The following is a 15,980-nucleotide window of genomic DNA, read 5'->3' as shown; positions in this document are numbered from 1 at the left end:
ATGTCCTGGCCGCCCGGAGGGAGACTGAGGCAGAACATCCTGAATCAAAAGGAGGACTGAAGTAGAAGGCGAAGAAGGAGGAGGCTGCCATGAGCCTGCAGGCCCTAGACAAAGGACAGAGGCAGAACGTCCTGGGCGCCTGAGAGGAGAAATGAGGCAGAACATCCTGAATCAAAAGGAGCTGAAGTAGAAGGCCATCATGAGCCTGCAGACCCTAGAAAAAGGGCAGAGGCAGAAGGTCCTGGGCGCCCGAGAGGGAGAACTGAGGTAGAACATCCTGAATCAAAAGGAGCTGAACAAGAAGGCCGTCATGAGCCTGCAGGCCCTAGAAAAAGGACAGAGGCAGACGTCATGGCGCACCGAGGGGAGAACTGAGGCAGAACTCCTGAATCAAAAGGAGCTGAAGAAGAAGGCGAAGAAGGAGGGCTGCCATGCGCTGGCAGGGTCTCGACAAAGGCGAGGCAGCAGAACGTCCTGGGCGCCCAAGGGGAATGCGGAGCACATCCTGAATCAGAAGGTGAAGAGGGGAGGCTGTCATGAGCTGCAGGCCCTAGAAAAGGGCGAGGCAGAACGTCCTGGGCGCCGAGAGGGAGAACTGAGTCAGAACATCCTGAATCAGAAGGTGAGAAGGGGAGGCTGCCATGAGCCTGCAGGCTCTGGACAAAGACAGAGGCAGAACGTCCCGGGCGCCCAAGAGGGAGAACGAGGCAGAACATCCTGAATCAGAAGGATAAGAGGAGGGCTGTCATGAGCCTGCAGGGCCTAAGAAAAGGGCGAGAGGAACGTCCTGGGCGCCCGAGAGGGAGAACTGATTCGAAACATCCTGAATCAAAAGGACTGAAGTAGAAGGCCCATGCCTGGCAGACCCTAGAAAGGGCAGAGCAAGGAGACGTCCTGGGCCCCAGAGGGAGACGAGGCTGAGAACATCCTGAATCAAAAGGGCTGAAGAAGAAGGCCGTCTGAGCCTGCAGACCTGAAAAAGGGAGGAGCGTCGCTGGGCGCCCGAGAGGGCTTCAGACATCTGCCTTCCACAAAGGCGTGAGAGAAGGCCGTCATGAGCCTGCGACCAGGAAGGGCGAGGAGCAACGTCCCTGGGCGCGCGAGGGCGCGCACCTGCGGCCGCACCTCTGCTCACCCCGGCGTGACGCTCGCCGAGGGGTCATTCGCTGCGCCTAGCCCCCGGCCGCGGCCGCCCGTCTGGGGGCGCGGGCGCCCTGTCGTGCTCTGCCCTCCCCGGCGTGCCGCCGCCGGCCGTCGCTTGCGCCCTCGGCCAGGCCGGAGGCGCACTGGGCGCCGACGCGGTGCCGCTGCGCCCTGCACTCCCCCGGCCTGCCTTTCGCCGGCTTTTGCGCCTGCCGCCTCGGCCTGGCGCGCGGCGCCGTCTGGTCGCGCGCGGGCGCATGGGCCGCCCTCTGCCATCGCCTGCGTGCCGCGGCGCCTGTGCCGTCCGCGCCCCGCTTCCTTATCGTCAGCGCATGCGGCAACATCACTCTCTGCCTCAGTTCATGCGCCTCTCCCAGGGGCCTCCTGCCGCGACCGACCAACCGACCCACCCCCCCGCGCCCCATCCGATTACACGCGTCCCCTGCCTTCTATTCGCTTGGGGACACCGCCGCTTTCTCGTAACCCCACCCGCGTCTTTTCTTTCAACACACACTAAACTGAGTTTTTGTTTTTTAATACCACGGCGGAACCATCACCAACCAAACCTACCAACAGATTACCACGACCTCGTATCACACGGTACTGCACATGACACAACCATTATTTTATTACAGATACCTAATAGCGAGTAAGTAGTTTGTCCACATTGGCTCATTCACACAGCACCACACACTACAGAAAAGCCTCTCGTTCTGGCTGAGATGCCAATCTGTACGACCGCACAACCACAAGATGCGAGTAGGCACGACAAAGCACAGCACAAGCCTCTGGTTGACACTCTACTGGGACCTGAGACCAGCATCCTCCACGGTCAGACAACAATAGAGAAGAGCGACCACACGATACTCGTAACAGTAGAATTAGAGAGAGACTCGTGAGTAGAGATCCCAGAGAACGGAGAATTGCCGGCATATTGGTGATGTGTAGGGTAGAGTTTTGCCCTGTCGGATATGTAGCCTTTATGGTTGGGTTGTTGATCATCCTACTCATACCTTCCATCCCGCTCACTAACGCGCAAAGAAGTTCCGAGCCTTTCCCATTCACAGAGATTCTACTACCGCAACGTACTGAACTGCTCAGTCGGCTGCAATCCTATGCCATATTCACACCATCACATCACCTCCTTATACTAATCAGCATATAATGTGGTAAACGCTATTCGGAGATTACGTGTACTGGATGTATGGTTTAGATCAATTAGGATCACGCCCCCTAGACAAATTTTCCGGCACCCCTGCCTACCACCCAAAATCTCCGCTGCAGTGGCCGAATACTTCGAGCTAATCCACACATGCGTTGCACAGAATACATACTCTGGATCCGGCCCTCTCTACCCTCCCGGCCCCACGAGTGACCCTACACCGCTTACCGTTTATATTGTTACACTCACCTTCATACACATCGTACATGGTTTTTTATAATACAAGCCTTTCGAGCACGTGTACCCTACGTTGTCCCCCAGACAAACCCCAACTCGTCCCGAATCTCTGAACGCACACCACCACTAAACATCACACACAAACGCACACATAGTAGGATCATTACTGACGGCCACGTCGACTTAGATTACTAGGATTATGACCACAGGAGCACACAGTCGCCCCCGCAATCCACACACCCAACCCACAGCATAACCCCATACCTAATTTCCAGACCGAGGGCAAAAACAAATTTCTTGTTCACCTAAATCCGCCTCTCAGATATAATTAGTGAAGACCAACAAATTAACACTGAAAGCTTCATGAATCCATCTGAATGCTTTCAAAATCCCGTACACCACACCCAATTTCTTCCCTCTTCCGCTTTGACTAACAGATGAAGCCCGTCGCAATTAATTCGACGGCTTTCAAGTACAGACCTTGAACACTCGGTCCGTTCGATACCCCTAGGCACGACTCAGCCACCATTATGCGCGAGCCGCTAGTTTGGAGCTCCCAAGGATCCATTTATCTTCATTAACTCTTAGCCAAAATCTCAAGTATGCAGGAGGTGACTAATGGAACAACAGACAAACCGCCTGCGAACCAAGATTAATAGCAAAGGAGGAGGAGAATTTAGAACCAGCATTTACAGACGAACGAAAAATTGGTTCAGTTCGATCGATTAACTGTAACTATCTAAGAAGAGCTCAGTGGTTGTAGTGGTTTGCGACACTGGGCTTAACTCCAGAGATGAGGTTCAGTTCGTGCCACAGAACACCAACTGGGTGCCCTGGTGAGTCACACACCCTCACCCCCGTCAAAAACCCATGATAGGGTTGGCTTAGGGTTGTAAAATCAAAATACTTCAAGGCACACAGCCAACAAGAAGAGAAAGAAGAAGCAGAGAAGAAAGGAATTAACGAGTCAGTCACATATACCCTGGGAGGGAAGAGAAATCTAAATAACATCGAAGCTGCTATAGCTATTTAGACTAATCTTTTTTTCTTTTTTTCATTATTAGATGTTCCACATTCTGAATCTGAATACGAGGAGTCCAACTGATTCGCAAAAATCCTGCCACCGAATTACACCTCGCAACAACTTACTTTGAGCTTGGCCAATACCTTTATGGACGCACCAGCCATTGTTTCATCAGGTAACTCAAATTTTTGAACCATTGTGACAGGTTTCTCTTGCAACAGTGGGGCCAAAAGTAATCAGGGCTATACTGAACTCGAACTGAACCGTGAACATCTCCCAGGAACATCTTAGGCTACCATCGTGATGCTCTTTCTCTAGCAAACGTGTTCACCTGCAAAAGTCGAATTGAAGCCTTCTAGGACGATCCTTAAGCACTATCATGATACGTTATATAAAGAAGACTCTTCTCTCCCTGCTTTCTAGAACTCTCTGCCCAAAGAAGCCCATCTCTCCTGATTTTTAGGAAATGAAAGCATTTCTATTCTGCACTCTCTCAGGGCAGTTTGCAATATTCTGAATAATTCCCAAGTTAGAGAAGTGTTTCTGACTATTCACATTCATTTTTATTGTTAAATGTACTGATCCCTGGATCTGAATTTTCTTCCTCTGTCCAGAAATTCATTTATAGTGCTCTGAAAGTGTATGATACAGATGTGGAGGGAGCAGATTTCCACAATGCTCCAGAGGAAGTGCGGAGAATCATAAACCTTTGGGCTAAGGTCCAGACACATGGTAAGAGCACACCATCCACTCATTGCTTCTTTCTGATCTTTAGTAAAACCTTCTGGCAGAAAGATCTCTTATGGTGGGTCTTGAGTTGGTTGTTCTAAAAAGCAGCAATCAGCTGAGCAATTGTTGAGTGAATCAACTTGGGTCTAAAGCACACTGGAGAAATAATCCAGTTTGAGACCATTTTAACTGCCCTGGCTCAGTGCTAGGGAATCCTGGCAATTGTAGTTTACTGTAGCACCAGAGCTCTCTGACAGAGAAGGCTGGATGTCTCACAAAACTACAGCTCTTAAAATTCCCTAGCACTGAGCCAGGGAAATTAAAGAAGTCTCAAACTGGATTATTTCTGTATTTTGGTTACATCTACACTGTAGAAATAATGCATTTAGTTACCACTTTAAGTGCTGTAGCTCCATCCTACGAAGTCCTGAGATTTGTAGTTTTATAGGGTCTTTAGCCTTTCCTGCCAAAGTGTGCTTATGCCTCACAAAACTACAAATCCCATGATTTTGTAAGATGGTGTCTTTAACTGACATGGCATGGAATCCTGGGATTTGTAGTTTGTTGTGGCACTAGAGCTCTCTGACAGAGAAGGCTAAATATCTCACAAAACTACAGTTCCTAGAGTTTCATAGCATTTTGGCACAGCAGTTAAAATGGTTTCAAACCGAATTGTTTCTACAGTGTGGATCAGCCATAATCAAATGGATGAAAATGTAGCAAACCCCAAACTGTTGTGTCCATTTCTTTACAAGGTAAAATCAAGGATCTCTTCCCCAAGGACAGCTTTGATTGTCTTGCCCAGTTGCTGCAAGTGAATGCTCTCTACTTCAGCGGAAAATGGCAAGTGAAATTTGACAAAGAGCTTACAGTAGAAGCTCCATTCTATCCACATTATGCAGCTAAGGTAAGTTACAAAGATGTATGACAGCCACCTCCCTGTTTCACTCAGGCAAGGAAACTATATAAATTAATGGTAAACTTGCCACATTCACCAGCTTTCCCTGTGGAAAACATGCAAGATCTCTTGCCCCAGTAAGGAGTTCTGCTGGCGCAAGTCAGCTCCAACTTCATGATGCAAAGAATGCCATGCTGATCAGTCACTCCTTTTGGCTGGCAATGGTGGTGACCCTATATGACTGAAGTTAATTATGCTAAAGTACCTTAGGATTCAATGGGCTGAAGTTAGCGACTGAAAGTAAGTCCTAGCTCTCAGTTTTTGGAGAACTGAACTTGGCTGTCTGTCCCCACTTTTTTCTCTGTAGGAATTCCTGTTAGTACCAATTCATTTAAATGTGCAAAGAACAATAAAGATCACTACTCCCTGCCAAAGATTTTTAAGATCTGTTAACCAAAAAATTTTTTATGCTTTGCTAATTCAGAAGAGACATAAGCCTCCAGACCTTGCTTGCAATCTTTCATATGGGGTGGGGAAGAGTTGTGGCTTGTTATAAATGGACTTGATGATTGTGCCACTTTTTTTCCAGTTCTCCCTTTTTTATGATTATTTAGTTTGGGATATGGGCTTTTTTAGATGATTATTTGGTTTTTAGTCTCACTGTTTGAACTTTGAATTTGGATCTATGGTGATGAAAAGGGAAAATGGTTTCCAAAAGCAAAGACAATATGGTTGTTCTCCATCTCAGTGTTTAAATGTTAGACTGTTTCCCCATATTCTGTTTTCAGAATGACTCCCAGACTGTGCAGCTGATGAACAGAAAAGGTGTTTACAACACAGCCATTTTTGATATTGGGGACACAGAAGTGCAGGTGCTTGAAATCCCCTACAATGACAATGAACTAAGCTTGGTTGTACTGCTCCCAACAGACTGCAGCCCAGAAGCTCTTGAACAGGTAAGACATTTTTCATATCTGTTTCACCACTTCAACCAACATGGCCACCTAAATAATGAAATAATGTTGGTGCTAAAATATTTTGGACTAGCTGTTGGTTGGAGCAATGTTTGCTTTGGGGCAATATCTGATTCTAGAGAGATCTTGAGTTAAAATGTTCTTCTAACCACAATTTTGTGCTTGTTCCTCTAGCTGGAAGATTCTCTGACACATGAGCATCTGCTTGACTGGTCTTCTCATCTGAAGCCTGCAGAAGTGGATGTCTTCATTCCCAAATTCAACTCAGAGAGGAGCATATATCTCAATGAATACCTGGATCTGCACGATCTTTCTGATCCTGAAAAGGCTGATTTCTCTCAAGCAACAGCCACAGAAGGAGTGACCCTAACTCAGCTAGTCCATGATGTTTTCTTTGAGATCAATGAAGAAGGTGGTGAAGAAGTGGAGGCCCCACAGCCCCGGAATAGGCGCCCACGTCAGGAGGCCCTGAAGTTTGTGGCTGACCATCCCTTCCTATATTTTGTCTACCACAACTGCACCCAGAGCTTTGTTGTCTTTGGCAAGTTTGCTGAACCAGAATAAATGGACTCTCGTGATCCAGGCTATGAAATCAATGGAAGATGAATATGGAAAACCCTTTTTTTAGAAGATGTCAGTCTTCTGCATCTTCTTTCTCTTTGCCTTGCTCTCTGGAGTGTCCATCATTACTGAGATATAGGTCAAAGAAACTTGGTGGTGGTCCTAATTCTCACAATGGGACAAGGATGCTTTAAAGACTTGATGCTCTGCCTTTCTGCCATTTCCTTCTGTGACTACTTTTATCTCTTCAGCTTTTTAAAGGATACCCTCCCCCTGACCTCTGTAAATGGTACCAGCTCTTGAGATCCTGATTTTTCACATGGCTGCTCACTATATTTAAAAGTCTACTACCGGGGTGGGAGAGAGCTTCTTCGGTGTACTTTTCCCTGCTACTGTAACATCGTCTTGGGTGAACAGTCACTTCTCACTTACGTTGGCCTGTTAAAGAGGAAATGTTTTCTTTTGTGATAAGGTGTGAGGAAATAAAATGCAACAGAATATGAAATTTGGTGTCATATGTCCCTCTTTTTGGAATCTCCTCCCTAATATCAATCTTCCTAGTGCACCATGATACAACCTGCCTAAGTAATCCATTGTCTAAAGTCAACAAGATGATGCCATCCTACCTACTAAGTGGAAGTAAGCCTCTCTAAAATCAGTGGAATTTTCTTCTGTGTAGACATGTATGAGGTTTTATGGTTAAATTATAAACTATGGCGTGGTTCTTTCAAAGGAAAAATACCATCAGTTTTAAAAAAAACCCTCTTTATGTGTCTCATGAGACCGTTGCTTTTTGCTTCAAGACAGAAATCTCTGCTTTATCTTTTGCCTTTACCTGAACTGTTGCTCCATCATATCACAATAAACAAAGCATTGAATAAAACTGTGGTTCTATGGTTTTCAGGACATGAAGGTGGGATGGGGGAGGAGAGTGGAACATGAATTTTCAAGGTTCTCCAATCAGTAGAAGCTGAAATATCAATTAGTATCAATAGCAACATTACAGGAGGTTAGCATGGAACAAAGTCATTTTGTGTTGGGGACATTGCCATCTAAGACTTGGGGGCTTTGATTTTAAGCATGGGAATGCAGCCTCCAATGTCAGTGATGAATATGCCCTGGGTTATGTTTATCCAAGGCGCTTAACCATATCTTCAAAATAGGTTGTCTAGCTCATATAAAATTTGGACTATTTGAACTAACTTCACTACCCCACTGACTCTGGAGCCTCCACTGGGTTGTAGAAACCTTTCCTGTGAATCTCACCCAGAACACATTGGTGAGCATTTGGGGGGGGAACTTCAGGCAAAGGGTAATACTCTCTTCTACTCACTGGATTATATTCCCATATTCACCCATGGATCCAGAACATTCCTTGGAAAACCCAGAATATCAAGAGATGGAGACCTCAGTTTCACAAGCAAAGGTTTGAAGTAAATGACTTTATAATAAGAAAAAGAGAGAAGTGCTTTATATATAGTAAGCTGAAACACCTCAGTTGGTTTTTCCTTTAATCCTACGAATTGCACTCAAGATTTGGTAGAGCTTTAAAATTTCACAGCACTGTGGTTTATGAGAGGAGTGACAAAGGAAAACTTTAAATTAGAGTGATGTTGAAAAACTCCAGACATGAGATTTGCAAAGATCATTGGCAAAAACGTCCTTTTACAACACTCCTGAAAGGTAGGGGCATATATCACTAGGATATTAATAATCCTACAAGGCTCCAAAATCATGGATTTGAGTCTGAAAGAGCTTGGAAAAGATTGAAGTAAAGCCTTTGTTGTGGAGACAGAGACTAGTTATATAAGTGTTACTTTTTCCAGGAACCTCTTAGTACAGAAATCCAGGGTTCAATAGTGAAAACTCAGAAAATCTTTATTCAGATGTTCACCATAGACCTTTGCTGTCAGAACTAACCAACTAGCATTAGCCAAGCATAGTTAAAGCATACACCATTTCAAAAGTTTAGTGACCTACCATCTCATTTGTTACATACGCAAAACATTTTTTTCTTTCCCCATTCCCTTGGGATCTCCCCTTCTTCTCCCACTACCTGCATTCTCGCAAGACTGACCTTGGAACTTCTTGAGGCAACCTCAGCTCCCTGCCACCTGCTTATTAACCACAAAGGAATGTGATCAGCAGCTTTAACATTTGCCATACCACTGTATGCCCCATTATTTACCTGAAATACTGTATAGCATGTTAAAAGGTTGTCAAGTCGTGTCCACTAAATGCCAGCAAATAGCAAGCACATTAAGCTATACCTTTTTCAGTTTATTCTTCGTACCATGGCATTCATTCTGAAGGATTCAGCTCTTGACATCTTTTTTTTAATTTGTGGTTGTTGTGTGCCTTCAATAGGTTTCTGACTTATGGGCCCGTTCTACATGGGCCTTTTAGTACGTACTGTGTACGTACTAGGGTTGCCCGGGGGTGTCTCTTTCAGACTCCCCCAACTCAAGTATGTCCACAGCACGTACAAAATAACGGCGCCCATTCTACATGGGCGCTGTCATTAGGACATCACGGCCGCACTGCCTCCAAATGGAGAGGTGCGGACGTGATGTCCTTGCGCCGCAGAAGGGCACCTGTGGCACCCTTTCCGCGGCACAGGAAGGAGCTCCGAAATGGAGCTTCATTTGTGTTGCCGGCGCAGCCTTTACACAGCTGTGCCAGTGACACAAAAGAGAAAGGGGCTGAGCGGCCCCTTTCTCTTTTCCCCGCCACTGTCCGGGTGTCCTTGGGGCTTGAAGCCCCAAGGACACCCCTTTCCAGGTTGCAGGGAAGCGGACTTTTGCTGCTTCTCGCAGCCTGGAAAAGCAGCAGATTGGGGCTTCAGGGCTGCCGCTGGCAGCTGAGGCCCTGATCCGTAAGGGAAATGGGCAAGTACAGGCCGTCCCAAAGGAGCGGTCTGTAAACCGCCATTGTGACCCTAAGGCGAACTTATCATGGGCTTTTCTTGGCAAGATTTGTTCAGAGAGGCTTGCCGTTGCTTTCCTCTGAGGCTGAGAAAGTCTGACTTGCCCAAGGGTTATCCAGTGGGTTTCACGGCCAAATGGGGAATCTAACCCAGATCCCCAGAGTCGCAGTTCAACACTCAAACCTCTAATGCCACTCTGGCTCTCAAGTAGGAAACAACATACAGTTGAAGGAATATGTAAATATGGTATTCAGAAGTTTCATTAGATTGTAGGAGTACTAATAGTCGTGACCGTTCTACACCGTGTTTAAAATAGAAAATAATTTTTTAAAAAAAGATTAATATTTTATATTTGTGTTGTCATTTTTCCATTGTGATGTAGTTGGCTAATAAATGTATCCATCTAGTCATCTGATCTTGGGGATAATGTCACACTGACAGCATTAAAATGACTGATGAGATTCCTAAATTCCTGAGAGGCAGAGAGTTTGGCAAGACCCATAGACACTGATTTCTTGTTCACACAGAAAACGATAAATCACACACACACACACACACACACACACACTGCTTTTAACATATCTTGAAAATATAAATACGTATGTATTTGACCAGGTAGGGAGATAGTAATGTTAGTTGTCACCCTGGACAAACATTTTATTGTGTCTTGTGCTGCTAATCTTAATTTGCAATAGGCAGTTGGTGCATATTAAACTAGTGTCAAAAGCAAGAATGGAACAACAGTACCTGCACAGGGAAAATTCAATATTAAACTGTTATTCATCATCCTCATATAGATTTAAGAATAATCAAAGCACAGCAGATTTTATTTCTCATTGAAAAAATAAGGGAGCAATGGGAGGACTGTAAAAAACTATAGAGTGTCGGAGTTAACAAGAATTAGGATCTGAAGCAAACTGAGTTATTTTGCAGCAGCCATGTAAAACCGTGATTCCCAAACTTTGGCTTTCCGGGTGTTTTGGACTGCACTTCCCAGAATTCCCTACCGTTGGTCAAGGTAGCTGAGGCTTCTGGGAGCTGAAGTCCAAAAGACCAGGATGACCAGAATTTGGAAATCACTGCTGTAAGGGATTAGAGATATAGAGAATACAGTGAGCCCACCACATTACTGTGGTGCCCTATCTCTGGCTCACCATACGCCATTTTATTCACTGGTGGCACATGCAAGCAGATGCACTCATGTGGGCATGCACACATCTCCCACTCAATAATATGGGGTGCAACTGTCCACATTTTTCCCATGGCAGGGGGATGCAGAACCAAAGCTCTGTAGATGGAAAGGGACCACTATACTTGCAAAAGTTCTAATTCTCAACCAAACAGCAGCAACAATAAAGGAAACCTCATCATATTGTGTAAACTGGTCAAGCAAATTGTAAAACTGTAAAATGCAGTTGAGATGGTATCTCACACCAAATAAACTGGCAAAAATATACAAAAATATACAAAATGTTGCTGGACACCTCATTGTCAACTTTTGCTATAATGACATGACATCATCTAAGTTGGTTTTTATCCAAGAAATTTTACCTGTGAAATGATTGTTAAAGCATCAAAGCAAACTACAGAAGGCTCTAGAACTGGATTTAGGGGGGAAGATATGTAAGTTAGAAAGTTAGCAAAACATAATGGTTTGAGTGTTGGACTGTGACTCTAAAGACCAGGGTTCAAATCCCAGTTCTGTCCTGAAACCCACTGGGTGACCTTAGGCAAGTATATCTCTATAGGTACAGTAGATATGATTTAACCTTGGGGCAAGAATCTTTAGAATTTAAAAATCACTGGGACCCTGAAGGGACACACTGCTCTTATCCGAGACTATTTTTGAAGCATGCGACAATACTGCACTACACTGTTATAGCATTATTATTCCACTTTTACTGCTGTGGCTGCCTTCTGTAGAGCGCTGGGATTTTACCAAGGGAAAGCAGTTAGAATTTTCAGTTGCTCTTACAAACCCCATAATTCCACAGGAAGAAGCTGTAGCAATTAAAGTAGAATACTAATACTATAACATTGTAGTGCAGTATTGGTGATTGGGAAATATACTGGGTGTCATCAGCATAGTAATAACACCCCACCCCATGCCTCCAGATGATCTCTTCCAGCAGTGTCATGTAGATGTTAAGCAGCAGTGGAGATAGAGTGGCACCTTGTGGTATGCCATTAAATAGCTCCTTTTTTGAAGAACAGCTTTCCCCAAATACCACCATCTGGGACCTACCCACAAGATAGTACTAGAACCACTGAAACATAGTGCCCCTAATTCCAAACCCCTGTTGCAGGTGGATACCATGGTCGATGGTATCAAATGCTGTTGAGAGCACCAAGAGGGGCACACTCCTCCTGTTGATGCTCTGGTGAAGATCAACCACTAAGATGGCCATAGTGGTCTCAACTCTGTATCCTGCTCTGAAGCCAGATTGAAATGGATCTAGAAAACCTGTCTCATCCAAGACTATTCTTTTAATAGCATTGCCACCAAAAAGAAGATTCAATAGTAGCCTATAGTTGTTAAAGCCCAGAGGCTTCACTTTTTAGAAGTGGTTGTACCACCACTTCTTTTAAACAAGATGGAAAGCTTTCCTCCTAACTGGTTTTTATTTTTATGTGAGCTTTCATAAACCCACCTCTTTGGATGTAGCACCAATTGGTATTAAAGCCTCAGACAAAAACATATTTAGACATGAGTGGGTGTGGGATAGCATATAATAAGATCCAGAAAGAGGCAAATCCTTGCCTTAAATTTTCAAAGAGCTTCATATAGTTGTCAACAATAGCCAGATAGAGTTGACTTGTGAAAGGGATAAATCTACTTACCAAGTCAGATTCCCTGGGTTCTAAACTATCTTTCAGAATATTCCTTTCATTATATACACAGTAGTGAATACCAGGCCATTGTATTCCTTATCACTATATATGGATGTGATCATGGAATGTAAAGGGGTTAAACTCTGCGATCAAGAGAAGCAAAGTATTTAATTTGATAGCGAAACAGAAATCAGATATTGTTTGTATTCAGGAAGCACATATTGTTAGCAAGGATAGAAGGCTTATTGTTAGGAAAAATCTAGGCAAGGAATTTGTGGCAGCAGCTCCCAAAAGGAAAAGAGGGGTAATATTGTATGTTGGGAACCAATTTGAGTCGAAAGAAATTTTTGTTGATAAAGAAGGATACTATGTTGGGGTAGAAGTTATAAGCGAGGGGCTTAAACTTTTAGTTATAGGGGTATATTGTCCCCTGAAAAATAAGAGTGACTTTTACACAGAATTGTACCTTAAAATCCTAGAAACCAATTGTGATAATTTGATAATACTAGGAGACTTTAACGGGGTCTGGGAAACAAAAGTTGATAGGAAAGGGGAGAAGGAAATTAAGGAAAAGCAAGGGAAGCTACCAAAATCCTTCTTTAGTTTAACTGATAATCTGAATTTATTGGATTCATGGAGACAACTATATGGAAACAAAAGAGAATATACATTTATGTCACCCAGACACAACTCATTGGCTAGAATTGATATGATTTTGATTTCCAAATCATTGATGGGAAATATGCTAAATATGGAAATCTTACCCAGAACGATCTCTGACCATAATATGTTGAAATTAAATTTGAAAAAAAGAAATAGAAGTTTAAATTGGAGATTAAATGAGGATTTATTGTTAGACCCAGAGATTGTGTCAGGGGCAAAAGTAATGATAAAAAATTATTTTAAAGAAAACATGAATAAAGAAGTCAGCAATGAAATAGTTTGTGATGCAGCGAAAGCTGTTTTTAGAGGTTATTTCATTCAACAAAACAAACTAAAGAAGAATAAACAAGCAGAAAATATAAAAAGTTCAGCTGCAATTAAAGACAGAAGAAATTAAATAAGAATCCAAATAATAAAGAGATTAAAACAAAAGTTATTACAAAAACAGCTAAATTTGGAGCTAATTCAGGAAATAAGGGATAAAACAAAAAAAGCACAGTTAAATTATTTTGAATACGGTAATAAAGTGGGGAGATAGCTGGCGGTTAAACTAAAAGAAGAAAAGAAAAGAAACCAAATTACAAAGATTTGTAAAGAAGGAGAAATTATAACAAGACATGAAGATATAAAACAATTTTTTTAGTACTACAAAAATGTATATAAAAACACAGAGGTGAATGCAGATAAATTTAATGATTGGTGCAATGAGGAAATAATACCTAAGATTGATGCTGAGCAGTTTAATATGTTAGAGAAAGAGATAACCATGGATGAAATTTTAGAGGCTATAAGAGAAGCAAAAAATCATAAAGCTCCAGGGCCAGACGGCTTTCCAGCATCCTTATACAAAACTTTTAGTGAAGAACTATGCCAACCCCTCCATCAGACATTCCAATCTGCATTAAGTAATAATATTGAAAGAAAATAAAAAAAGATGATGATTCGACAAATTATAGGCCTATATCTTTATTGAACTCAGACTATAAAATCTATACATCAATTTTGGCTAAAAGACTCAAGGTAAAATAATTGACGATGACCAAAAAGGGTTTCTCCCTGGGAGACAATTGAATGAAAATACGCGTTATGTGGTTAATATATTAGAATACTATCATCGACATAATGAGAAACAAGTTGGATTATTTTTTTTAGACCTTCAAAAAGCATTTGACTCAGTGATTTGGGAAACGCTGCTCAAGATCCTAGAAGATATGAGGATAGGAGAAAACTTCTGTACATGGATAAAAAAGCTATACAAAAATCAAAGAGCTAGTATTTTAATCAACGGAGATAGAACATCCCCTTTCCATGTTGAAAAGGGTACAAGACAGGGTTGTCCTCTTTCACCCCTCCTTTTTCTAGTAGTTATTGAAACATTAATTAGGAAAATCAAACTGGACAATAACTTGAAGGGAATAAAAATTAAAAGAAATAGCCATAAGCTGAAAGCGTATGCAGATGACCTATTTATAAATCTTGAGGAACCTTTAGATAACATTGAGTACTTATTGGAGATTCTAGAAAATTTCGGGAGGATAAGTGGTTGTAGAGTAAATCTACAGAAATCGGTAGCCATAGTTAAAAATATGAACAAAGAACAAACAGTGGAATTACCTAAACGCTCAGGAATTGAAGTTAAAAAGAAAGCAAGATATTTGGGTTTAATTATTACGAATAAAACGAATGATTTATTTGAAAATAACTACGGCAAAGTATGGAAAAAATTAAGATACAACTAAACAACTGGAATAGATTACATTTATCTCTTTTGGGCTGAATTGTGGCCATTAAAATGAATATTATCCCCTATATACTATTTCTTTTTCAAACACTACCGATAGTAATATCAGATAAGATTCTAAAAAATTGGCAGAAAGACCTACTGAATTTCATATGAGAGGGGGGAAAACCCAGAATTAAATTTAAAGTTTTACAGGATGCTAAGGAAAGAGGAGGGTTAAAGGTCCCAAACATCAGAATCTATTACGAAGCTAACTGTTTACTTTGGGTTAAAAAGTGGGTAAATCTGCAGGATAAAAAAATCTCTGGAATTGGAAGGTGAAGATTTGAAATTGATGGCTTTCTTTTAAATGATAAAGATAAAGCAGACTTCGCAATTAACAACCACTGTTTTAGACAAGCTCTACTTAAAGTTTGGAAAAAACACAAAGATAAAATAGTTATTGGCTTACCCAAATGGGCTTCTCCATTAGAAGCGATTTACAGAACTGAAATGTATGGAGAGGGAGATTGGGTCACCTATGATGATTTAATAGAAATTAAGAAAGGAAAAGTAGAAATTAAATCTCAAAAAGAACTAGGAAAAAAGGGTATTTCTCTAAACTGAATATCATCAGGTCTTCTCTAGAACTCAACACGATATCAAGAGATGGGATAATAAATCTCAGAAATCGGGGAAATTTTGGGCTCTAGAGGAGACCAGAAGGGTCTAATGAGTAAACTCTATAATATATTACTAAGTTGGGATAGTGAAGAAGAGACTGTTAAGGATGTTATGATTAAATAGGCGAAAGATTGTGGACCCAATATAAATTTGGACCAGTGGGAAAAGGCTTGGAAACAAAATCTAACATTCACAGCAGCCCAAAATCTAAAAGAAAATTGGTACAAGATGTTCTATTGATGGCACCTAACTCCTGCAAAATTGGCTATAAAAATACTAACAATATCTGCTGGAAGTGTGACAAAGCTATAAGCTCTTATTTTCACTGCTGGTGGTTGTGCGGAAAAGCTAAAGAATTTTGGAATAATATTAGTGGGGAAATAAACAAAATTTTAGATATTAAATTGAAAGTAACCCCAGAAGTGAT

The 15,980-nt window shown here is 42.3% G+C and overlaps 1 protein-coding gene across 1 annotated transcript; it reads left to right on the top strand.

The window, feature by feature from the left end:
- The first annotated feature begins 310 nt into the window (after positions 1–310).
- LOC121929089 (leukocyte elastase inhibitor-like) lies at positions 311–7,233 on the top strand. Its single transcript, XM_042464405.1, has 5 exons — positions 311–622; positions 4,181–4,298; positions 5,051–5,202; positions 5,982–6,149; positions 6,342–7,233. The coding sequence occupies exons 1-5, from the start codon at positions 311–313 to the stop codon at positions 6,729–6,731; spliced, it is 1,140 nt and encodes a 379-aa protein (XP_042320339.1). The 3' UTR covers positions 6,732–7,233.
- Positions 7,234–15,980: the final 8,747 nt, after the last annotated feature.

The sequence above is a fragment of the Sceloporus undulatus genome, chromosome 4 (genome assembly GCF_019175285.1).
Source record: "Sceloporus undulatus isolate JIND9_A2432 ecotype Alabama chromosome 4, SceUnd_v1.1, whole genome shotgun sequence".
Taxonomy (NCBI): domain Eukaryota; kingdom Metazoa; phylum Chordata; class Lepidosauria; order Squamata; family Phrynosomatidae; genus Sceloporus; species Sceloporus undulatus.
This window is presented reverse-complemented; position numbering and strand designations above follow the sequence as displayed.

Coding starts and splice junctions, on each gene's coding strand:
- LOC121929089 (XM_042464405.1), top strand. CDS start 311: ATGAGCCTGCAGGCCCTAGAAAAAGGACAGAGGCAGACGTCATGGCGC. Junction 623..4,180: donor AGAACATCCTGAATCAGAAG/GTGAGAAGGGGA, acceptor TCCTCTGTCCAG/AAATTCATTTATAGTGCTCT. Junction 4,299..5,050: donor GGCTAAGGTCCAGACACATG/GTAAGAGCACAC, acceptor TTTCTTTACAAG/GTAAAATCAAGGATCTCTTC.